We start from the raw sequence: 24,811 nt of genomic DNA, 5'->3' as shown, positions 1-24,811 counted from the left end.
TTCCTTTTTCTGTCCATAAATCTTCTTCCGCCACGTGGCTGCACTGGAGTCTCTGAGCCTACTCTGGCTCAGGAGGCTGCCGGATTTGCGAATCCTTCTTTGCTCAGTTAAACTTTGTTAAACTTAATTTGGCTAAAGTTTTTCTTTTAATGTTGGCCATCATGAAACCAATAAAATCTGCTGAGAACTTAACAACTAGATTTCTTTTTGCCTTTTTCTGTTTTGTTTGTTTTTCTTTTTTGATCTATTTTGTCTTTTCTCCGTTTTCTGGTTCTTCTTTCCCTCCTGGCTTATATTTCTAGCATCATAAGGGGAAATATTTCTTTTTCTGGTAAGATATTAGAAATTTGGCCTGTTTAGTCTATCTCATGGTTTTCTGTGTTCTAAAATATCTTTCAGTTTTCAGTCACAATTTGAAAGCATCGTTAGCCCTGGTTATACAGATGTGCCTAGGATGTGACTCAGGTAAGCTTTTCTGTATTTGCTCTATTTCACTTCTGAAGCATCTCATTGGTAATGTCCAGCCAGATCTAAAAACCTCTCTTGCTGGGCGGTCCTTCCTGAAGACCCCTTTGGTTTTCAGAATTAGTGGCGTTAGCCTACCCAACAGTCATATGCCAATTCTCCTATTCAAAAGATGTCCCTTGCTAATGAATTTATTATCTCTTGGCAAAGTCTGATGAATTAATTTCATAACCATCTCTCTCCAGAAGCTGTCTGGTGAAATCTCCTATAATGTATGGTCCTTGGTAACTCCTAAGCCCCTTCTGCCCCTCAAAGAGCCACAACCTGGCTTATGAACAAATGGCCGCAGCTCTCCTGCTAACCACCATGGATTTCAGTGGGTCTATCTGGTCTCCATTCCTGGTCTTCCTGAGAAGTAAGGTCAGGAGCAGCAGGAGCAGTTGGACTTAGGTCTAGGGCTCTGTTTCTGGTCATTGGGGGAGTGCTGCAAGATCCACCAGCTCAAGGTGCTAACCTGAGCCTATCACCTCTGGATGAAATGGGGTAATGTGGATGGGTGATGTTGGACAACTGGAAGGAGGACTCAGGTAGCCCTAGCCAAAACAAAAGAGCTGAAGAATAAAAATATGCTGTCTGGCTCATTAATGGCCAATATTTAAAAAACTTACATATCCCCTTGCCAGTTTATAGCTCTTAGATTTTTAAATATTTATTTTTTTACATACAAAAATACTTGGGGTTGTTTATATTAAAAATTTGAAAAAGATCCTATATACAATGTATAAACAGACAAGAAGGAAACCTACTAAAATGTTAGTGATTAAAATCTCTAGGTGGTGAGAGTATAAGCGATTTTATTCTTTACAGTTTTCTTAGGTTTCCAAATATTCTCCCATATGAATGTGACATTTTTAGACTCAGAAATGAATATACAAGTATACAAATTTCCATTTTCATTGTGACTATGGTGAGTTTTTTTGTGTGTCCTTATCCTACATTCCTTGAAATTTTCTCTAAAGAGATTTGTGTTCTTATTGAAACAGTAAATTTTATAAAAATAACTTTGTTTATGGTGTGTTTCATTGTACAGATATTTTTCCATACTGTTCTATATGCTTACATTTTATACATACATACACATGTGGGTACTTTTAGTTCTTTTTCCAGTATGAATACAAACCAATATACTCTATATCATTTTTTCTTACATATTGGCTTTAAGATATTTTTCCAATCACTTTTAGGTCTTTAATCTTTCTGGACATTTAGAGAATATGATGCTTTAGGAATCTGGCTTTATTGTCCAAATGGATAGCTAATTATACCAACATCATAGATTGAAAATACCATATTTTCTCCACATATGTTAAACCATTAGTAGGCATAAATCTTTCTTTGACACAAAAAGCTGAAGTATACGGTAGAAAATGAACATATATGCCACATATCTTTGGTATTAAACATATATGACTACAGATTCATTTTTTTTGTAGAAAAAAAAGGCTCTCACATTTTTCACACTTTCACAATCCTAATGGTTCATCTTTTCTCCTGATGACAGTATGTACAGTCATCAAATGCCCTTGACCTTCCATGCCACAGCCTCCTTTCTGTTCCAGAGGGACCCCTGCCAGCCTTCCTAAAGAACACTCTCTTGAGAATTCATTCAGGAAATTTTACAAAACTGAAAATCACTCAGTGCTGACTCAATTTTTCCTAGAGTGTTCAGCATTATCTATTAATAAAATACTTAACTTATGCCCTGTTATGTAAATGTCCTCAGTGACACTAAAAAGGTTTCTTCTTTGGGAAAATTACACTGGAACCACAAGCAGTTTCCCTAAACTTTATCTCTTTAGACACCTTAACTTGTGAATACAGTCTAACCAGATTTGTTAACTGTAGACCTAAACTGCCTTGTTGTTGATATAGCTGATAAAGAATTATGGGAAGAACATTTCCTGCAACCTTCAGTTTCTGTGGGGTGGGGTGTAGGTGACAAGCAATCGAGAGTAGGTGACGCATTCATTTCCTAACTGGCACGCAATCACATTGCATTCCAAGACTACATTACTTATAGGGTTCTGTTTTACAGACGCATGGCTGCTATGTAAAAATAGAACGTTTTATAATTCTCACCAAAATATTCTTTGAAACATACAGTTGCATGAGTCAAAATAAATCACAAAAGGAGTTCAAAAACATTTTGAACTGATTGATAATGAGAAAGCAGCACATCAAAATTTGTAAGAGGCAGGTCGAGCAATGCTTAGAGGGTAATTTTATAGCTATAAAGACGAAAGAATTCTGCCTTCAGACTGGAAATTGCAACATCGACTCTGCCCTGGATCCCAGCCTGAGGGCCTGACCTGAAAATTTTGGACTTGCCAGCCCCCACAGTCACGTGAGCCAATTCCTTAAAATAAATCTCTTTCTTTCCATACACATGCACACCCACTCTACTTGTTCTGTTTCGCTGGAGAACTTTGACTAATACAGATTTTACTACAGAGAGTGGTTCTAGGGAAATAGTCTTAAGGTTGAATTTCTGAATTTGTTCTGGGGTTTCTGGAATTGGTTCTCTAATCTGATCAGATTTAAAGGTACTAATGACTCTGTTTCCAGCAGCAAAGAGAACACTGATAGTTTACGGCATTATGTGATGATAGAGATATGTAGAATATCACTACTGAATATGCTTAATCACATATTTATAAGACATAAAACTATGAGTGACCATGTATTTGATACCTTAGAACATTTTTGTTAAACTAATGAGGATGAGATTGGCTGGTTGCTCTTAATGTCATTGGACAACATGGAGAGAGAAAAGGATGAGCTGAGGGATTCAAATTTTCAGCTTAAGCCTTACATAAATGATTTGAAATGTATGTCCTGAAAGAGACTCTTATCTCCTGTAGCTGCATGGCTGAGATTGCTGAAAACCATAAAAATGATGGGGTATTTTACCAAAGTTCCCCTACTATTATTAGCTGTATAGCTTCGGTTTGGGGATGCAAGTCCATTCTCTGCATGTTTATTTTCGAACTGCTATGCATTATCTAACCTAAAGATAGCATGTAAGGTTAAAAAAAAAATAGGGACTTTTGCCTTGATTTCACCTCTTACTGGCTGTGTGGGCTCTGGTCCAGCTTAGTGAAACAGCTTCCTCATATAGTCAAGATGATGAAAATATGCTAGACTTATAGAATTGTTGTAAGAAAGAAATTGAGGGAACATTTTGTCAACTGTAAAATATTAATACAAAGCAAGTAACTGTCACTATATTATAAAATTAATTTGTAGTACCTTGCATTAGAGGGCTTGTTAGAGGCAAATACATACTCACGGTTTTGCATGTCAGCCAGGCGCAGTGGCTCGCGCCTATAATCCCAGCATTTTGAGAGGCAGAGGTGGGAGGATCACTTGAGCCCAGGAGTTCCAGACTAGCCTGGGTAACAGAGGGAGACCTCGTCTCTACCGAAAAAAAAAAAAAAATTAGCCAGGTGTGGTGGCACATGCCTGTAATCCTAGTTATTCAGGAGGCTGAGGTGAGAGGATTGATTGAGCCTGGAAGGTTGAGGCTGCAGGAAGCTGTGATTGCACCATTGCACTACAGCCTAAGTAATACAGCAAGAGCCCATCTCAAAACCAAAAAAAAAAAAAAAGAAAAAAGAAAAAATAGTTTGCATGCCAAAAACATTTGTAAGGCACAGGAAGAAGTTTTGGAATAGAAACTGGCCCAACCATATGCCCAGTTAAAAGTCCCCAAGATCCCAAACGCCTCACCATGTAATTAGCACACATTCAAAAGCTTTTGGCCACACTGTTTGGACAATTATATAAGAAATAAAAGCAACTCTCATCATTCCCACTCCTTTACCCTTGTCTGAAATTATGATTTTTAAAAATCAAATCTTTTTTCTAAATTTGGAAATAATATAATCTTTATGGCTTCAATCCCTACTATAACTTCCCCACAAAACAAAAAAATTTATAGCTTTAATTTGCTTATGCAATGAAAGTAGAGAAAAAAGTGATTACTTTCTCACTGGTCTGAAGCTGATATCAGGAGGCTGTTCATCCTGCCAAAGAAATTGCAGTGCAAAACCAGCCCCACACAGAATTGAACAGATAATCCAATGGACACTCCTTAATCCAAGTGTCCTCCATGGGCCCCACCCCTAACTGTAGCACACAGTTTTCCCTGAATCCTCATAATTTGGCTATGAGCAAGTATAAGCTGTTTCCAATCCATTCAGGCAACCCAGGGACTCTCCTTGTCTTACTCTGATGGGCTGACTGGATGACAGTATTGTCAGGCTACATGGCTCTCTCCACTGAGAGCAGAATGGCAGGGGTCCTTGAGATACCCATTCTCTTACTCCATCTGTCCTCACCAGAGTGTCCCATGGCACGTGTTTTGCAGGACCAGGTGTGGCATGGTGTGCTGCCATGGGATAGAGTGAGCAGGACTGGGGTCTAGGGGACAGAAGTAACCTGGCACCAGAATGGTCGGCTCCAGCTTGCTTCTTTCAGCCCAGTTTCAACACCCTTTTACTTGGCACAAAGATTTGAGCGTTTTCAGGTGGTCTTGAAGCTACCAAATTACACATGTGACAGGGTGAGGGCCTTCCCTCCCCTACCACTTCCCTGCCTTGCACCTGGGAGGAAGGGGGTCTTTCAATATAGCAAGCAGAGTGACCTCCCTTGAGGTGCGGTCAGTGGAGAAAGCAGTGCTGCCATGTAGATGCTCCACTCTACGGATTTGGAAAGGACCAGGCATGCCCTTGCAGAAGACTGAGAACAGTGGGGTGCGGGCACCAAGTGGATGGAACCCAGAGGGAGAGGGCAACAATTATCTACCCATCCAAGGCAGACTGGAAGACTCATTGGTGGGCAGGGGCAGGGAAGGCCCATTGGACCCAATCCCCTCGGCTCCACATCTTTCTGAGCAGCTTTGTTTCCTTCTTGCTAATGCACCTTGTCACTCTGTGGTAGGGTTGGCAGGCTTTCCATGCCCATGTCCAAATAGATCCCAAAGGCCATCTGCCACCCACCCCCACCCCAGTCTCTAGAAGCTCAGCACTCAGTTGACCCTCAGGAAATGTGGGCCAAATTCAATTACTAACCTGTTGTTACCCATGAGATCATAGCCAGCGATGCTGTTGGGAGGATAAAACCTTGACATTTCACCGATGGCACCTATCTAGGCAGGCCCACAGCCAACAGTTCCCTGGCAGTGCCTGGACATAAGGGTGAATGCTCACAAGCCCACCAGCAATCTACCAGCTCACCTGATTCCCACCCTCATGCCGACATGCCAAGAACCTGACCTTTTGATCTTTACTCGTCTGATAAAGAATGGTATCTCCAGTTTGGGTTGAAAACTACATTTCTCTTACTATGAGTGTGGTTTAACATCTTTTCAGATATACTTGTATATTTCAATTTATACTTTCACTGTTAACATTGAAACTGCTTAGTTTTATTGTATTTATTTTTGTGAATTCTATTTATGCTACATGAGATACTGCTTTCCATTTGTGGTAGTAATATCAAGTTTCCTTCAAAAATAAATTTTTACTTAGGTAAGTTTATTTAAGTAGAACAAGTGAACTGATTTCAACATAGATAGAAAACTTCCATTCGAAAATATGTATTGGGTACTTACCATGTACTAGAGAGTGTCCTAGAACCTTGGGATATAGCTAGAACCTTGGGATATAGCACACACAGAAGAATCCCTGCCTCCATAGACCTTAAGTTCTAGTGGGGAAGAAAGCCAGATACTAAAGAGGAAAATATATAAATGGCAGGAGGAGCAGAGATTGAAATAGGAGACTGAGCTTTTTTTTTTTTTTTTTGAGATTTGTAGTCTCGCTCTGTCGCCCAGGCTGAAGTGCAGTGGCACAATCTCGGCTCACTGCAACCTCTGCCTCCCGGCTTCAAGTGATTCTCCTGCCTCAGCCTCCCGAGCAGCTGGGATTACAGGCACGCACCACCATGCCCATATAATTTTTGTATTTTTAGTAGAGACGGGGTTTCGCCATGTTGGTCAGGCTGGTCTCAAACTCCTGACCTCGTGATCCGCCCACCTCAGCCTCCCAAAGTGCTGGGATTACAGGTGTGAGCCACTGCTCCCGGCCCAGAGCTCTTTTTTTTAAATCTGGTTGTCAGTCAGTCTTGTAATGCCAGTAATATATAAGAGATCAGGAAGCCAGGAGTCAGGCCCAGTGAAACTGATGTGTTGCTTACTATACACTGGCATTGATAGTATCATCCAAGAGATGTGACTTCACGAAAACATTCAGTTCTCATGTTAATTTCCTTTCCTTTCCCTCTGTGATCTGAAAGACAAACCAGAGCTAGAGTCGAGATGATGGGAAAGCTTTCTCCAAATGATGAACCTGAATCCTGCTAAATGGTCTGTTGAGAGGCGTGGTTTGTGGAAGGCATACAGAATCACACAAGTGTTTGTATACTGGCTCCAGAGCTTGACTGCTTTCTTTCTCCCAAGCTCCTGCTTCTTGCATCCTAGTTGTCTGACTTCAGGAATTAATCTCTCTGAGCCTCAACAGACTCTACTGAAATTGGGGATAATAATTGTCCGGCTGTGAGGATTCAACCAGAACATTCATGGAAAGCAGTCACTGCAGAGTCTGGAAACATTGTAAATTTAGCTAAGCAAATGTTAGTATTAACTATGATTGCCTATAATTAATTTCCTTCTTAGACTTTATGTCTGAACCTAAAATGAACTTGGAACAGGTGAAACACTCCCCAAAAATAAAAGTGTCACTTGTTTCAGAATACAAAATAAAAAAAAGAAAAGTGATGGACTGGGTTGACTAATGCCCTCTCCAAATCCATGTCCTTCCTGGAACCTTAGAATGTGAACTTAATTGTAGATATAATCGTTAAATAAAGATAAGGTCACACTGGAGCAGGATGGATCCCTAATACATTGTGATGTATGCCCTTTTAAGAAGGGAAGAGGAGACACAGAGACAGAGACACACAAGGTAGAGGCTGGATTTGTGCTGCACAAGCCAAGGAATGCCAAGAACTGCAGCAACCACCAGAGGCTGGGTGGGAAGCATGGAACAGATTCTCTTTCTGAGCTCCCAGGAAGGAACCTGCAAATACCTTGATTTGGACTTCTGGTATCTAGAACTACGAAATTTATTTTACATTTCTGTTGTCTTAAGCTACCTAGTTCAAGGTACTTTGCTATAGCAAGCTGACATGGTTTGGATCTGTGTCCCCAGTCAAATCTCATGTAGAATTCTTATCCCCAACGTTGGAGGTGGTGCCTGGTGGAGGTGATTGGACCATGGGGATGGTCCTTCATGAGTGGTTTTAACACCATCCCCTTGGTGCTGTTCTCATGATAGTGAGTGAATTCTTGTAAGATCTTGTTTAAAAGTGTGTGGGACCTTCTGCTTTTCCCTCTTCCTCTTGCTACGGCCATGTGAAGCTTCTCGCTCCCCCCTTTGCCTTCCACCATGATTGAAAGTTTCCTGAGGCCTCCCCAGAAATGGAGCAGATGTCAATATCATGCTTCCTGTACAGCCTGTGGAACCGTGAGCCAATTAAGCCCCTTTTCTTTATAAATTACCAGTCTCGGTATTTCTTTATAGCAATGCGAGGACGGACTAATACACAGCCCTAGGAAACGAATACAAATGATAATCCATGTTTTTTAAAAATAGCATTTCCTCCTCCTTTAAGTCATATGGTATCCTGGAGAAAACGTAGGCTGGAGAGTCAGAGGGACCTAGCTTTTAAAGATTTAAAAGGTAAAAGGTCTTAACTTCTTTGTTTCTTTTCTACCAAAATCTTGGAGTCTAATGCCATTTATTCAGTTACTTACTTACTTTATGTTACAGCATACACAAAAAGTTTCAAAATAATAACAACATTACTACTACTAATAAGACTAGTGAATACGTTATAAAATTTCTCTGCAGTTCTTCTTTAGGCTATATTCCTAGTGAGCTATGCAGTGAAAGTAATGTATTTTAAGTGAATTGAAATAACTTTTCCCTTGTAGTTATGCCAGCAACCTGAAACAGAGTTGAATAAATTTGTTTCAGTTTCTTTTTCATCTTTAGTGACTGTATTTTTTTGTGTTAGATTTAAAATTTTAAGGTTATGTAAAACATTTACCGAATTCCAAAGTCAAAAATTTAACAACAAGGTCAATTCAGGGAAGGGTACCTTCCATCCCTATCCCCTCCAAAGTTCTATTGGTAACAATTTTAATTAGCTTCTGGTTTATCTGCTCTATTTGTGAAAATATAGGTAAATGTACACACACACAGCTACATAATACATATATTCCTCCTCTCTCTCACACAAAAGGTAGCACATTTTACACACTGTTCTTCACTTGCTTATTAAACAACAGTACCTCCCAGAGATGCCTGCATGTCACCATACAGAGAGAAACCTCAGAGTGACACAGGGGGGTCCATGGACTCACATCGAGCAGCTTTATTTTGGACTAGGAATGTGTGTCTTGGAGGAGGGACATGGGAAACAGAGCTGGCCTCAAAACTTGCTGGTCTTGCTCAGGGAAGGGCACCATCATAGTTTACAGCCTGATTGTTTCCAAGAATGGGGTGCATGGGAGTCAGCATGGGAGCCCCTGATGCCAGCCTGTCTGCGTGGGGATTCAGGGGGTGTGAGTGTGTGTCCCCAGCATGGGCCACTTGTGCCTGGTGGGGCCAGTTGAGGCTGAAGTGAGCCTGTTGGAGCCTACTTACAGGAAGACTTTATCCCGGGGGAGAAAAGATGGCGGTTACGTTAGGGGTGACTCTGGGACAAAACTGTGGCTGTGTGGAGGGGAGGGCATTCCTGAGGACCACATGGTGGCTGTTTCAGAATTTGTTCCTTCCCCAGGCACATGTCTGGCACTTGGGGTCAGAGAAGGCAGTAAGTAAAAGCTGCTAGAATTTTCCCATTGCAACCTCTGCTCTAGAACCCTGTTCCCAAAGTGATAACATAAAAGGAAGCCATATTTCCTGGATCCTGTCCCCACATGCCAGCCTTTCATCCCACCCAGGGGGCTCCTTGTGGATCAGACAATGCCCAGTGGGGAGCCAGTGGAACTGCTGGTGAGCATATGGGAGAAACCCCTCAGGGCCCCTGGAGGTGTGTCAGTGCAACAAGAAGGAGGGACTTCTTAGGCTGTGTGGGAGGTGAAGAAAAACCAAAATGAAAGAAAGAAGAAGGAAGGAAGGAAGGAGGGAGGGAGGGAGGGAGAGAAGAAAGGAAGGGAGGGAGGGAAGGAAACAAGGGAGGAAGGAAGGAAGGAGGGACAGACGGAGGGAAGGAAAGAAAGAGGGAAGGAAGGAGGGAAGGGAGGAACAGAGGGAGGGAAGGAAAGAAGGAAAGAGGGAAGGAAGGAAGAATGGAGGGTGGAAGGGAGGAAGGAAGGAGGGAGGGAGGGAAGAAAGGAAGGGGGGGAAGAAAGAAGGAGGCAAGGAAGGAAGGAGAGAAGGAAGGAAGGACAGAGGGAGGGACAGAGGAAGGGAAGGAAAGAAAGAAGAAGGAAGGAAGGAGGGAAGGAAGGAGGAAGGGAGAAACAGAGGGATGGAAGGAAAGAAGGAAAGAGGGGAAGAAGGAAGGAGGAATGGAGGGAGGAAGGAAGGAAGGGAGGCTTATCAGGGGCCTAAGTCTTGGCATAGACAGGTGAGGCCCCGGCCAGGTAAATCTGAGCTATTACCTTTACTGGGACTCCTGAAGTGCTCAGACTGGGGAGTACTGAGAAGCATGGGGGACAGTGTAAATTAGTTTCCCAAATCATCCCATTTCTCCCTCCTCAAACCCTATACAACAGCCATGCCCTGCAGTGTCCTCACCTGAAGAGAAGGGACTGACTCGACAAGCTCCAGGGTGCCCCCGGCTCCGACGTTTTACGGTTCCATGATTTCAACAAAGGACACTGAAGTGCCCCCGAGAACAGACTGTGCCTCTCCACAGAACCGTGAACCATGGATTGTAACGTTCATGCCCCAGGCCTCCATAAAAACAGCGTCCATAATGTTTGCCAAGGCCCCCAGGTTAGTCCTGTCTCGGTAGCATGATGTGCGTGTGACTGAAGAGTCGTGTGAGCCTGGGTAGGCCATTTGGAGGCCTGGGTCCTCTGACATTGAGAGCCATGTGCCCTTGGGCAAGTCAGTTAACAAAAGGAAAGTTGCCAGCCAGATGCGCATGGCCACATTAAAATCCACAGAGCCACCGTATGTGGGAATGCTCTCTCTTGCTGAGGGGTCAGCCTTTTATACCAAGGCCAATGGTCCAGAAGCAGCAGAGTGAAGCTCCCAGCAGCTTATGGCCCCACCTTTTGTACTGAGGGCCTAGGACTACAGAGAGCCCCTGGGCAAACCCAGATGTCATCGCCAGGCCACTGTGGATCTGTGCATCCTTCTCAGAGGCCGGTGACTGCTGTGGCTTCCTCAGGCTCCTTCTGCAGCTCAGCTGCAGGGATGCCAGTTGTCAGCCCAGCCTGCCTCTGCAGGCCTTCCTTCCAGCAGCTCCTTAGAGAGGATTTTCTTAGCCTGGCCCCAGGGAAGCTCATACATCTACCTTGTGTCCTTCAACCTCTCATATCCTATTGATGGTCTTGAAGGAGAACCCCCACAGAATGTTATTTGGGGTATTACTGTTTAGAGCAGCCTAGAGGTCCCTCCAATTCTGGAGAGGATGGCAGTCCTGTCCTGTTATGCTGCCTGCAAGGGTGAAGCCATTAGGGGAGAGGGCTGGGGAAGGAGTCAGGAGGTGGGAGATGTGGCTGTGAAAAGCAGCTTGCAGGGGGCGGCTGGATGGGGCGGCGGAGAGGGCACCACCTCCCTACCAGACCCTGCGGCTGCTTTGCCACATCCTTACATAGTTCCTGTGGTGCCTCTCCCTACCCCAAGGGGTGGTTCAGATATATGGGCACCTGACCCCACTCTAAGCTGATACCAGTCCTTTCCGAGAGTTAGTGCAATTGGAAATGAGGAAACAGCAAGGCCCTTTCTGATGGCAGAGGCTGAGGAATGTGAGGCTTGGGAACTGTTGGCTTCTGTGCTTTCTGGCTGGTGGAGGAGTTAGAGCCCTGACACCTGGGCTTGTGGAGATGGGGGGTGGGGGGTGGGGGGCAGAAAAAGAGAGAGAGAGAGAGAGAGAGACAGAGACAAAGAGAGAGAGACAGAGACAGACAGAGGGAAGGCTGGTGGATTTTGGAGTTGGAGCAGCTGGCCCCAGTTGTCTGACACCAGCCACACTCCTGACCTTCTGTAGTTAGGACATGCACGTCTTCCCTGAGTTTCATGAGCCAATACATTTCCATTTTGTTACAGAGAATTCAGATTGGTTTTCACTACATTCTTGCATTGCTTAACGATGGAGATATGTTTTGAGAAATGTGTTGTTAGGCGATTTCGTCATTGTGCGAACATCACAGAGTGAACTTACACAAACCTAGATGGTACAGCCTATTACACACCTAGGCTACAAACCTGCACAGCATGTTACTGTATTCAATACTGTAGGCAATTGTAACATAAGAGTAAGTATTTGTGTATGTAAACATAGAGAAAATATAGTAAAAATACAGTGTAAAAGATAAAAAATGGTACACCTGTACAGGACACTTTCCATGAACGGAGCTTGTAGGGCTAGAAGTTACTCTGGGTGAGTCAGTGGGTGAGTGGTGAGAGAATGTGAGGGCCTAGGACATTACTGTACACTGCTGTAGACCTTAGAAACACTATAGTTAGGCTATACTAAATTAAAAAAAAACCTTTTTCTTTCTTCAATAATAAATTAACCTTAGCTTACTGTAACTTTTTTACTTTACGGTAAGATTACTGTAACTTCCTTACTTTATAAACTTCTACTTTTTTAACTTTTTGACCATTTCATAATAATATTTTAAAACACAAGCACATCAGCTATGCAAAAATATTTTCTTTATATCCTCATCCTGTATTTTTCTATTTTTATAATTTTTTATTTTTCAATTTTTAAGCTTTTTTTTTTTGTTAAAAATGAAGACACAAAGGCACATTAGCCTAGGCCTATACAGGGTCAGGACCATCAATATCATTGTCTTCCACCTGTTTATCCTGTCTCACTAGAGGGTCTTTGGGGCCATAACACTCATGGAACTGTCATCTCCTAGGATAACACTGTCTTCTTCCGGAATCTTCCTGAAGGACCTGCATGAGGCTGTTTTACAGTTAACTTTTTAAAAAATAAGTAGGAGTACACTCCAAAATAATGGTTAAAAGTATAGTATAGTAAATACATAAACCAATAACATAATCGTTTATTATTACCATCAAGTATTATGCACTACTGTACATAATTGTATATGTTACACTTTTATACAACCGGTAGTGCAGAAGTTTTGTGTTTTTATTAACCTGGGCTCTATGGATCTGATCACAGTAGTTTGTTGACCAGATCGCCAGAAACAAGTGAGTAATATGTTGGGCTATGACTTTATGACACCAATGATGTCACGCGGTGATAGGAATTTTTCAGCTCCATTATAATCTTACAGGACCAATGTCATATATGCAGTCTGTTGTTGACCAAAACATTGTTATGTGGTGTGTGACTGTACTTGTAAGAGAAAGTCCTACGTAACACAGATAGTCCAGGGAGCCACATTTTATTCTCTCTCTCTCTCTCTCTGTGTATATTTTTCAGACTCATTTGGAGTCAGTTGCCCCTTTACCCCTAACTACTTGAATTTGCTCATGATGACAAAAACGTTCATTTAAATATCCACAGTACAATAATCAAAACCATAAAGTCAACATTGATACAGTATTATATTATCCATGTTGCTTAAATTTCACCAATTTTCCCAATAATGTAGTAATCCCCTGCATAGCAAGATCAAGAACCATTGAGCCTAAGCCCATGGGCTGAGCCCTGGCTGCACAATAGCAGAGTCACCTGGGGTGGAGAGGAGCTTTTAAAAACTACAGATGCCTACCTCTAGAAATTGGATCGATTGGCCAAGTCGTGTGTTATTTGTGTGTCTGTGTTCATGGTTACTCTGATACACACTTAGTGTGGAAACCATTGATATAAACCAGTATATGGTCACTTCCTTTTATTTCTTTCTCATTTGTCAGTTCCCATTAGTTCTGGGTGGGTATACTGGGTTGAATAGTGTTCCCTAAACGTTCATATCAGAAAGTGACCTTCTTTGAAAATAGGGGTTTTGCAGATGTAATCAAGTTGAGATGAGTCATGTTGGATTAGGGAGGGCACTAAATTCTACAACCAATGTCCTTCAAGAGGAGGGAGATTTGAAGACATAGAGACCCACAGAAAAGCAGGTCATGTGATGATGGGGCAGAGTGTGAAATGATGCTGCTATAAGCCAAGCAATACCAAGGATTGCTGGGAGCCAGTAGAATCTAGAAAAAGGCAAGGAAGGATTCTCCCCTAGAGCCTTCAAAGGTAACAAGGCGCTGCTGAACATTTCAGATTTCTAGCCTCCAAATCTGTGAGATAATTAAATTTCTGCCGTTTACCTAACCAAGTTTATGGTAATTTGTTACTGTAGGAAAATAACATAGTGGTCAAGGGACCTAGTTAAGCCAAGATGGCCCAAGGGCAGTTTTACTGGGTCTTTTGTCAGCTATTCCTTCCTAGTAACAAAAGATTCACAGGAGTGTGGTAGTCTTTAGTGTTGGCTGGTGGGGGCGCCTGGGAGGGTTACACTTCTCTGGCTCTTAGAGAGAGGTGTGGCTTGTAAACAGATTCTTGAGGTATCTTCCAGGATAGGCTAGATTACGCTTGACACTTCTGGGTGTACATTTACAAGTCCGTGGGTGATCCAAACCGTGCTCTCATCCTCTGACGCAGAGACCAGTGATGCTTCAGATGGGGGTCGCTCAGATGGACAAGGCCCGGGAGTAAGATGGCTTACTGGGAATCCGCAAAACCTATTTGTTACAGGTTTCAATAAGACTCTTGATTCTATTCAATGCCACAAGGGGCAAGGGAGTAGAGTTTGAGTTTCCTGAATTTTAATGGGCTTTTGTTACTAAATATTTCTCAGTTTCATCTTTTACTAATAGAAGTCGTGAAGCAGTTGCCTCTCCCAACCCTAAAAGTCCCTGAACTTGTGGACTCTATTCCCTTCCATCCCTGCTTGCAAACCGGTTAATTCTTTTGTAAGCCCATCTCTTTCTTATAATGTCTTGCCAAACACAAGCAAAAGCAGCCAACATGCAATACTAACCTTGTGTTTTCAGCAACTTCTCTTGGAGTGATAAGTTCCAAGTTAGGTCTGTCTCCTGTCAGTGGCAACTTTGTCAAATATTTGCCTCTTCATAAAAGGGACCATTTTCAATTTTGGTCAACAACAATGCTTTGGTCGACAGCATCCTCCTTGCCCCTCCCAGCCTCTAAGCCAGTGTACCTATTTTAGTTTTTTATTTAATCAGCAACATTCTTTTAGTATCTTCTATGATTGGCTAGGTAACAAATGACCCTCAAAAAAAATCTTACTGGTTGGCCGGGTGCGGTGGCTCATGCCTGTAAACCCAGAGCTTCGGGAGGTTGAGGTGGGTGGATCACAATCACCTGAGGTCAGGAGTTTGAGACCAGCCTGGCCAACATGGTGAAACCGTGTCTCCACTAAAAATACAAAAAATTGCCAGGCTTGGTGGCGGGCACCTGTAATCTCAGCTACTCAGGAGGCTGAGGCAGGAGAATCGCTTGAACCCAGGAGGCAGAGGTTGCAGTGAGCCAAGATCATGCCATTGCACTCTAGCCTGGGCAACAAGAGCCAAACTCCATGTCAAGAAACAACAACAACAACAACAACAAAAATCTTAGTGGCTTCTAAGAACAGAGGTCTTTTTTTTTTCTCACTCAAGCAAACATTCACTTGGAAGTTAACTTAGTAACCTATCTTTTCAGTTTATAGGTCTCTGGATCAAGAGGAGCCACATCCTGACTTGATGCAAGGACCACTCTGTATCCCCCAGGGGCCTCAGACTTGATGTTGTGGAGGTGTGGGGCTTTGGCTGCTTCCCTGGAAGGATGGAGAGTATATTTTGCCTGTGGAAGGGAGAGTGTGACCAGAAGGGCAGATTGAATAGTCACTAGCTCTGCTTACAGATGATTTTGGGTGTTGACCTCCCGGGCATGTCCAGGGTGGTACCTCCCTTCCCCTATCGAGACAGGAGTGAGCTGCTTTGTCCAGTGGATTGTGAGTAGAAGTTATGTGTGTCTCTTCCAGCTGGAAGCTTTAAAAGCCAGTGTGGCCACAGAATCATGGCTGTTCTGTCAAGCCAGGACCTGGACTGAGGGGACATGGAACAGAACCCCCAGGTAGCATGAGTGAGAAATAAACTCTTGTCTTTTTAGGCCCTAAGATTTGAGGAAGTGTATGTGAAGTCGTTTCGGGGTTGTTTGTTACCACTACACTATTTTGGCTGATATAGAAGGAAATACTCCTCTTCTGCTTTGCACAGGGTGGTGCTTGGAGCTGCAGCATCCATCTTACAACCGGTAGAAGACAAGTTAAAAAAAAGAAAAGGTAACGATTACATATACAGAAAGGATGGTGGATGGTGGAGCAGAAAGATGCAAAGGACCTGGGTCCCCAGGGTAGAGCCATCAAATTCACCCTTGGGGCTTTCCTACCACCAGGCTTCCTGTGATGTGAGAAAACAAAGCCCCTTTTATCATGGATGACTGGGTATTATTACTTGCAGCTGCACAGGTGTGGTAGACAGAGGAATGACTCGCCAAAGGTGCTCATGTTTTAATCCCTAGTACCTGAGAATGTGTTTCTTATATGGCAAAATGGACATTGCTGGTTTGATTAAAGTATGGATCTTGTGGTGGGAAGATTATTCCCATTGACCATGGATTATTTCCATGGGTCCCATGTAAACAAGTCCAAGGGAGGCAAGAAGGTCAAAGTCAATAGAAGATGGAACGATGAAAGCAGAGCTTGAAGTGATGCATTTTGAAGACAGACGAAGGGGCCAGGAGCTAAGAAATGCAGGCAGCCTCTAGGAGCTAGTAAAGACAAGGAAATGCATTTTTCCCTGGAGCTGTGAGAAGGAACCCAGCTCTGCCAACACCTTGATTTTAACCCTGTAAGTCCTATTTTGGACTTCTGACTTCCAGAAATGTAAGAGAATAAATTGGTGCTATCTTAAGCCACTCACTTTGTGGGAATTTGTTACTGGAAACGAATACAGATGGCATCCACTAACCTCATGACAGCAGACCACACCATCATCTCCCCAGCAAAGTAGCCTCTGGAAGGGAACGGCTAACATTTCCTTGAGTATTTAAAAGGAGAATCAACAAGGTATATGAGAATTAGGGAGCAGAAAGGAAGGAACATTTTCCACTTAGGTTATAACTCATTTTCCTCCAGCCACAACAACAAAAAAAGGAGGGTCCTGGGGAATGAGTATCGTGTTCGGGTTGATCACCTCGTCATGAATGCAGCTTCCAGCTACCCTGGACTGCAATGCTGTAGACCTGGGACGCCTTTAGATTACAGTGGTATTAGAGTTCACAGTAATGCCCAGTTCGGGGAAGAGGTGAGATACAGCGGAGGAGGGGCCAGAGCTGGAGCCAGGCTATCTTGGGTCGTGGGGGTCAGGCAAAGTGGCCGGCCCGGAGATTTGCTGAGTGGGTCAACCGGCTCAGTCCTGAGCAGCCGGGCCTCTGGTGCCCAGGTCCACGTGACTGGCACCCTTTCTAGGGGTCTAATACTTGTTTCTTATGGCTCACAAATCTTGAGGGACGATTGATAACTGGAGGATAGAGTTTTCGGTTCCTCGGAAGGGCAACGGGAGGCCACCGTAGAAGCGCCCCTTGCGCTGGACCTCACGCCCAGGAAGCCAGGGCAGGGCGGGGCCGGGGAGGGAGGGGAGAGGAAGGTGAGGAGGGAGGAGACGGGCCGGGTGGGGTGGTGAGAAGGAGGGCGCGCGTTGCGGGCCTCACCTGCTGGGAGCTGGAGGAGGCGCGGAGCGAAGCCGGCCCTGCCAGCCACGCGGAAAAGCAGAGGCAGGTGAGCGCGATGGAACCGGCGCCGGCGCCGGATCTGGGGCTCGGGGACTCCTCCCTGCACCGCTACCTGGACGGCGACTTCTGGAGCCTCAAGAACGAGCTGCGCAGACTCCTCGGCGGCTGCCCGCTCTTCCGGCAAAGGTACCGCGCTGCGGCCGTCGCCCCTGCCCGCGCCCCCGAACCCGCCGAGCGTGTCCCCTCGGTCCCCGGAGCGTCGCTGCGGACACCGCCCTGGCGAGGGCGAGGTGGGGTGTGCGCTGCGCCTGAGAGGCGGGCCCCTTCCTCACCTGCAGGTGATGCGCTCTCCTCCCCAGGTGTGTGGGCGCAGCCGGCCGCCGCCGACTTCCGCGGCTCCCCGAGAGGTGTCCCTCTCCTCCCGAGCTCCCTCGTCCACGAAGAGTCGGGTGCAGGGCTGGGCCCCGCGGTGACAGGCGCGGTGTCTACTGAGACTGTGTGGCTGGAAGATCGGCCTTGCTTGTTTGTTGAACCTGTTTCTTGAGTCCCCACCCCGCGATGTCCCACCCTTGGTGGGGAGAAGGGGACAGAAAACCGCGATGGGTGGGCGCACAGGGATGGAGTGGCCCTGTCCAGGGCGTGTCTGGGCGTCGGGGTGGGACAGACTTCCAGGACCCCCTCGGAGTGCAGGTGTGCGGAGTGGGCAGCTTCAGCGGGGCAGTTTGGTTATAAGAAGAACTCAGGTCCTCGATGTCATCCGATGCCAGGACAGCCCTGAGAAGCAGCCAGAGGGTTGAGTGCAGCTCAAGTCTGGAGATAGAGAAATGGCTCAGTCACCGGACAGTCAGGACCAGAACTCGGCGTTCGTGTCACCTGTGGGCTCTCTTTCTCATACCCATTTCAAGCAGTCTGAAAAGCCCAGTTAGAGGCATGCTTTGGAGGTCTAGCTTCAGAAAGGCCCTATTAAAAATGTCAGTATGTGCCCGTGGAGGATTAATTGGTTAGCCATGCCCACTTAGTCCTCGTTTAATTTATTTTGCGGAAATGAGAGGGAAGGAGATGGCTTGAGTGAACGTCAGGCTGTCCTTGGAGAATCTGGGGTTCCTGCACTGAGGTTACCTAGTGCGGAGTTGGGGGCGTTTGAAAGTTGAAAAGTGAGAAGTGTGGGATGGTGGGTATATCCATCAGTGTCTCGCCGACTTCTCTTTCCCTCTCTCTCATACATAGTTCTTTAAGTTGTGGTTCTCAAAGTGTGGTAGAGGGAGCCCTGGGGGGACACAAGAGCATTTCAGGCGGTTCATGAGTACAAACTGTTTTTATAGTAATACAAAAAAATGTTATTAGCTTTTTCACTCTCATTCTCTCACTAATGTACAGTGGCAGTTTCCAGAGACCACATGATGTGTAGTATTCCAGCAGAAAAAATATAGAAGCAGACATGAGAATACAGCTGCTTTCTATTAAGACAGACAGTAAAGGGATTTGTAAAAATATAGAACAATGCTACTCTTCTTGCTAACTTTTTTTGTTTTTGTTTTGGAAAATAGTTATTTTCATAAAATACACTAATAGATTTATTAGTTATTTTCAAATGAATTAATAAACATTTGAAAACTTTTCTGTTTTAATTTCTAATACGGGAAATATCAGTGGATATAACCCACCCAAATAAAAGCTCTTTGGGGACCTCAAAATTTTTTTTTTTCGAGACGGAGTCTGGCTCTGTTGTCCAGGCTGGAGTGCTGTGGTGTGATCTCAGCTCACTGCAACCTCCACCTCCTGGGTTCAAGCGATTCTCCTGTCTCAGCCTCCGGAGTAGCTGAGATTACAGGCACCCACCACCACGCCTGGCTAATTTTTTGTATTTTTAGTAGAGATGGGGTTTCACCGTGTTGGCCAGGCTGGTCTTAAACTTCTGACCTCAAGCGATCCGCCTGCCTCGGTCTCCCAAAGTGCTGGGACCTCATAATTCTTAAAAGTGCAAAGAGTTCCTAAAATCAATGTTTGTGAACGGCTGCTTTAAGTCATACTGAGTTCAGTCACATCTGATTAGACACACATCCCCTCCTATATTCCTCAGTCTTTTCAGTTTGTTCCTGGGCTATCACCTCTTTGTCTTTCAGTTGAGATAACTGCAGTTTAAAAGACGGAACAAAATTGTAATAACCAAACTACTGATTTGAGGCAAGCAGAAGGGACTTCCTTGTGAATTCCATAGGGACAGAGGAAAGGCATGCCTGGATAAGGGGGCCAGTGTGGCAGTTTATTTCCTGTGTGACCGTTGTCCTGGATTTTTTTTTCCCCCTTATTGACTTTACATTTGCTCATCTACAGAATGCAGATAATATCAATGCTGCTGTGTTATGAAGCTTGAATGAAAAACTGTTGCGTGGGCATGGAGTAAACACTGGTTGTGGTGGGATACCAAAACACACTTGCACGCAAAGGGAAAAGCAAAAATCCCATTACCCTGACAAACACTTTTCCATTCTTTCCAGTTCTTGTTTATTTACTTTATAGTTCAGAGTTGTAGTAATGGCATGAACAACATTTCATATTTTTTCCCCAAATGGTTAAAGATTCTGATATCTATCTATTTGAAAGTTCATATTGTACTATCAGATTTTACCTTAGCCCATGTTAGAAGACGGCGATCTTGATTTCTGGATGTTTTAACATTCTCCTAATGTAAAATGTTATAGAACATAAGGAGATGAGAAATAAAACTTCCTCCTCTCTGAGGCAATGCCAGATCTCCTGTGGCTTGTCCCCACCTTACCCCAAACAGGTCTTTGCAGTTAAAGTAGGTGTAGGGGAGAGGGTTGTGGCAGCGTAGTGGTGAGTGCTGTGTGTACATAGTGAGAAGTTTGTACAGCGCCAGGCAATCCCAGGGCATAAGAGCTCAGGAAACAGTTTTCCTCCAAAAGAGGTTGTGCAACTTCCTACACACACTGGGTGGCCACTCTCCTCAGAGGAGGAGTTCATTCCCAGGGTGCTGGCCATCGGCTCCCAGGGGCAATGTGGGCACAGCCCAGGTTCCTTTTCTAAGGAGTGACTTTCTCTCTCCAAAGGACGAGCCTGCTGGGCTAAGTCCTCAGACTCCGGGAGCGTCCTGGCTGCTGTGGCCGCCCCTGTCCCATTGTGCATCTGACCAGGTGTGCTGTTTGTTGTGACAGCAGGAACATTCTGGGTGACTGGCGGCTCCTCATTGGGATTTGCAGGGAATGTTAAAAAGCAACATCTGAAATGAGATAAGCTTTTGAGATATTTCTGAGTTTGTTTATTGGTGAAGGGAAGCTCTCTCAGGAGTGGCTGGCAGAGGTAGGTACAGCACACACCTCTCACCCGGAGAACTGAGAAAGCCCCTCCATAGGATTCTGTTCTCTCAGGGCCTTCTCACACCGTTCTTCTCCCACATGCAGCTCCTGGCTGCTTCCCTCTCCCTTTCTTTCTCTTTGTCCCCTTCTCTTTCCTTCCCTAGAGCAATGCACATTTCTCTTCCTAACCTTTTCATATGTTTAGCTTTCCCCCAGGACTATTTCATGAACACGTTCTCACTAGGAAGAGTCAAATAATTCAGACAACTTGAAAGTTTCCTAAAATGTTTCCTCCTACAGCCATTTTTTTTATTATGGCAAAATACACACTATATAAAATTGACCATTTAACTGCTTCTGAATGTACAACTCAGTGGCATTAAGTGCATTCACATTGTTGTGCAACCATCACCACTGTCCAGCTCCAAAACATTTCATCTTCCCAAACGGAAACTCTGTACCTGTTAGACACTAACTCCCCACTCCCCTCTTCCCCCAGCCCCAGCAACCCTCATTCTACATTCTGTCTCTCAGCATCTGACTATTGCAGGTACCATATAAGTGGATTCATATAGAATTTGTTCTTCTGTGACTGGCTTACTTCACTCAGTATAATGTCCTGGAGGTTCATCCATGTTGTAGCATGTGTCAAAATTCCCTCCTTTTTGAAGGCTGAATAATATTCCATTGTATGTATAGACTACATTTTGATTACTCTTTTTTTTTTTTTTTTTTTTGAGACGGAGTCTCACTCTGTCGCCCAGGCTGGAGTGCAGTGGTGCAATCTCGGCTCACTGCAAGCCCCGCCTCCCGGGCTCACGCCATTCTCCTGCCTCAGCTTCCCTAGTAGCTGGGACTACAGGCACCCACCACCACACCTGGCTAATTTTTTGTATTTTTAAGTAGAGACGGGGTTTCATCACGTTAGCCAGGATGGTCTCGATCTTCTGACCTCATGATTTGCCCGCCTCGGCCCCCCAAAGTGCTGGGATTACAGGCGTGAGTCACTGTGCCTGGCCTACATTTTGATTATTCTTGTATCTGTTGATAGACATTTGGCCCCCAGCCACTTTTACTACTTCGTTGTGGTTGTTTTAGTGTGTTTTGTTGTATTAGTGTGGTTTTTCCACATTTTTCTATTTTTCTTGGAGTTCATATACACATGTGCACATCATTTTGTTATATAAATAGGATCTCACTGTGTGTTTTGTTCTACAGCTTTCTCTTTTGAAATTTAATTCTTATTTTCATTGATGAAATGTATGAAAATATTTAATGAACTTATACTGTGAGGTTTATAATGAAAAACAGCCATGCCCTGCCTCAACCCTCTTCATCCCTCATTTCTTTTCCTTGTGGGCCACTACTCTCAATTCTCTTACTTCATTCTCATGTAATTTACTCCATATTCCTAAGTAACATGTCTAAAGAGCCACCTCTTGGTTATCTACTGGCTTACTCTTATAGAAAACGAATGTTTCTCACTACAGCACCATTTTCCTTTTCCTATTCTCTGAAAGTGAGTGTATCACCATTTTTACTTAAATCAGTATCCAGTGTTCACATTGTTATTGCTATAAAAATACTGTTTCCAGCCATGCCCCGCAGTGTACCATATTTTATTTCCTTCTGTCACAACCTTTTTATTTCTTCAGAGATAATTGTCTCCTTTATCCATTTGCTTAGTTTTCTATAAGCCCATCACTCACTGACCTCCACACTAGACAGATATGAAACAGAACAGATACAACAGATTTATCACAGGACAGAGCAGTTCCACTCGTCCCACTGTGATCAAACCTGTCGGGTAATTGGCAGTTCCACCTCTCCTGCCCCGCATGGACACATTCATTCTGGAGGCCTCCTTCCACAGCTTCAGTCCGGATGGACTCTTCCTGTGTCTTCACCACCCCCTTGGGAATTTTCCTTGCATTTCCTCCATGGTCAAGTCACTTGTTTTCCCAGGCTTTCTCTTTCTTGGTTACCCTTTGTAGAAGCTTAGAGAGGACCACAGGTTCATTAAGGCTACTCCTGTTGAGAGGTGTGGTTTGTGTCGCCTCCCCTTGATCTTGGGTAGTTTTATGACTGCTTTGGTCAACAGAAGATAGCTGAGATGACAGTGTGACAGTTTCCAGGCTCAGGCCTGAAGAGACCGGGACCTTCCACTTCCCATCTCTTGAGGCCCTGAGCTTCCATTTAAAAAGTGCTACTTGCCTGTGGCTGCCATTGCTATGAGGAAGTCCAAGCTGATGCCTGTTAAGAGGCTGCATAGAGAGAGGTAAAGAGATGCTAACATTCCCAACTGCTTCAGCAGACAGCTATTTCTGAGATGGGACCTCAGACACTGGAAAGCAGAGAAAAGCCATCCCTATTTGTTTCCTGTCCAAATTCCATGGAATAATAACACACTGTTGTTTTAACTTTCCGAGTTTTGGGTGCATTCTTACATAGCCATAGATAACCACAACGGTCTCTCATCTAATAGCTTCCTAAGAGAGGGTACCTGGGAATTAACTTTTCGATATTTTAAAAGATTTTCATGTCTGAAAATGTTTACTGTTCAATTGATTGAAAGTTTTTGTGGGTGTAGAGTTCTAGGCTGGAAATAAAATTTTCCTTAGATTTTTAAAGGTGCATGCCATTACTTTCTAATATCCAACATTGCAATGAACAAATCTGACACTTTCTGCACCTTGATCTGTTATATATGACTTGTTTTTGTCCCTCCCTGCTGGAAGCTTCTTTTTAGCATTGTTGTATTATAGAATTTCATGATGGGGTGGCTTGACATGGGTTCTTTAGTGCGTTGGGCATGCAGTGGGCCCTTTTAATATGGAAACCTGTGTTCAGTTATCTGCACTGTTCTGTCTTCTGGAACTCCTTTTGCTCAGATGTTGTACCTCCTTGCCTTGTCTTCTAATATTTTTTCCTTCCTTTTTTATTTTCCATCTCTTTATCTTTTAGTTCTGTGTCCTGGTGAGATTTTCTCAACTTTATCTTCCAACTCTTCTTGAGTTATTTTTAAATATCTGCTGTCATATTTTTAATTTTCAAAAGTTCGCTGTTCCTTTTTCAACAGCATCTGTTCTTGTTTTCTAGTTATAAAACTCTCTTATTTTTGAGAATACTTGATAGTAAGTGTTTTTTTTTTTTTTTTTTTTTTTGAGACGGAGTCTTGCCCTGTCGCCCAGGCTGGAGTGCAGTGGCGCCATCTCGGCTCACTGCAAGCTCCGCCTCCCGGGTTCACGCCATTCTCCTGCCTCAGCCTCCTGAGTAGCTGGGACTACAGGCGCCCACCACCGCGCCCGGCTAATTGTTTTTGTATTTTTAGTAGAGACGGGGTTTCACCGTGGTCTTGATCTCCTGACCTCGTGATCCACCCGTCTCGGCCTCCCAAAGTGCTGGGATTACAGGCGCGAGCCACCGCGCCCGGCCTTGATAGTAAGTTTTGAAGTGTTCCCTTCTACCCTCTGCTTTGTCTCTGTTTTGTTTGAGTTCCTTTATTCCATTTATATTTTTGACCTTTTTTTATGTTTGAGGCTTTTATTAAATGTCAAGTCAGTCATGGACGTTTGTTCACAATATGAGAAATGTGAATAGAAGGCTGGTTGCAAATGGCGGGGTTTGTTGGGCCCAGGCTTTCTTGATCACAGAGTAACTTCCTTTGGCAGATCAGTATTGGTGTTTTGTTTAGGACAGGGTTAATTCCTCCAGTGATGAGTCTTTTAGTCTCCTGAGAGGTGGATGGGTGGAGAATGAGGGGCAGATCCTAATCCTCCTTCCTGGGACCTTGGAGCCCCCAGGCTTTCCATGCACAATGTGAGGCTAGTTAGAAAACCATCCTCCTTTCTCGAGACTTGCATTTGTATACCCGATTTTGTTAGAACAAATCACTTGATGCCATGTTCTGGGAAATGGCCTAGGGTATCCACAGCATGGAGGCCACCCCACATGATTGGCTGCACCCTGTGCATTGGTAAGTAGTGGCTCTCGCTGAGGGGTCTCCTACTGGC

General features: G+C 44.3%; 1 protein-coding gene and 1 long non-coding RNA gene across 3 annotated transcripts in view; one reads left to right on the top strand and one right to left on the bottom strand.

Moving 5' to 3' along the window:
- The window catches only part of LOC134807862 (uncharacterized), a 39,479-nt gene extending 21,635 nt beyond the window's left edge, over positions 1 to 17,844 (bottom strand). The window contains exons 1-3 of one of the 2 annotated variants that reach the window (XR_010149267.1): positions 17,461 to 17,782; positions 16,719 to 16,787; positions 3,815 to 3,942 (exon numbers count right to left, since the gene is read on the bottom strand). This is a non-coding gene — a long non-coding RNA (uncharacterized LOC134807862). Of the gene's footprint in view, positions 1 to 3,814; positions 3,943 to 12,754; positions 14,427 to 16,718; positions 16,788 to 17,460 lie in introns of those variants that run through there. The other variant, XR_010149268.1, reaches the window with a different exon arrangement.
- ACOXL (acyl-CoA oxidase like) overlaps positions 17,369 to 24,811 on the top strand; it is a 387,631-nt gene continuing 380,188 nt past the window's right edge. The window contains 1 exon segment of the mRNA XM_016949229.4: positions 17,369 to 17,667. Coding sequence (XP_016804718.3) covers positions 17,537 to 17,667 — 131 coding nt within the window. The 5' untranslated portion in view covers positions 17,369 to 17,536.

Source organism: Pan troglodytes, chromosome 12, assembly GCF_028858775.2.
Source record: "Pan troglodytes isolate AG18354 chromosome 12, NHGRI_mPanTro3-v2.0_pri, whole genome shotgun sequence".
NCBI lineage: Eukaryota > Metazoa > Chordata > Mammalia > Primates > Hominidae > Pan > Pan troglodytes.
The sequence above is the reverse complement of the archived record's forward strand: the minus strand, read 5'-3'. Positions and strand labels throughout refer to the sequence as shown.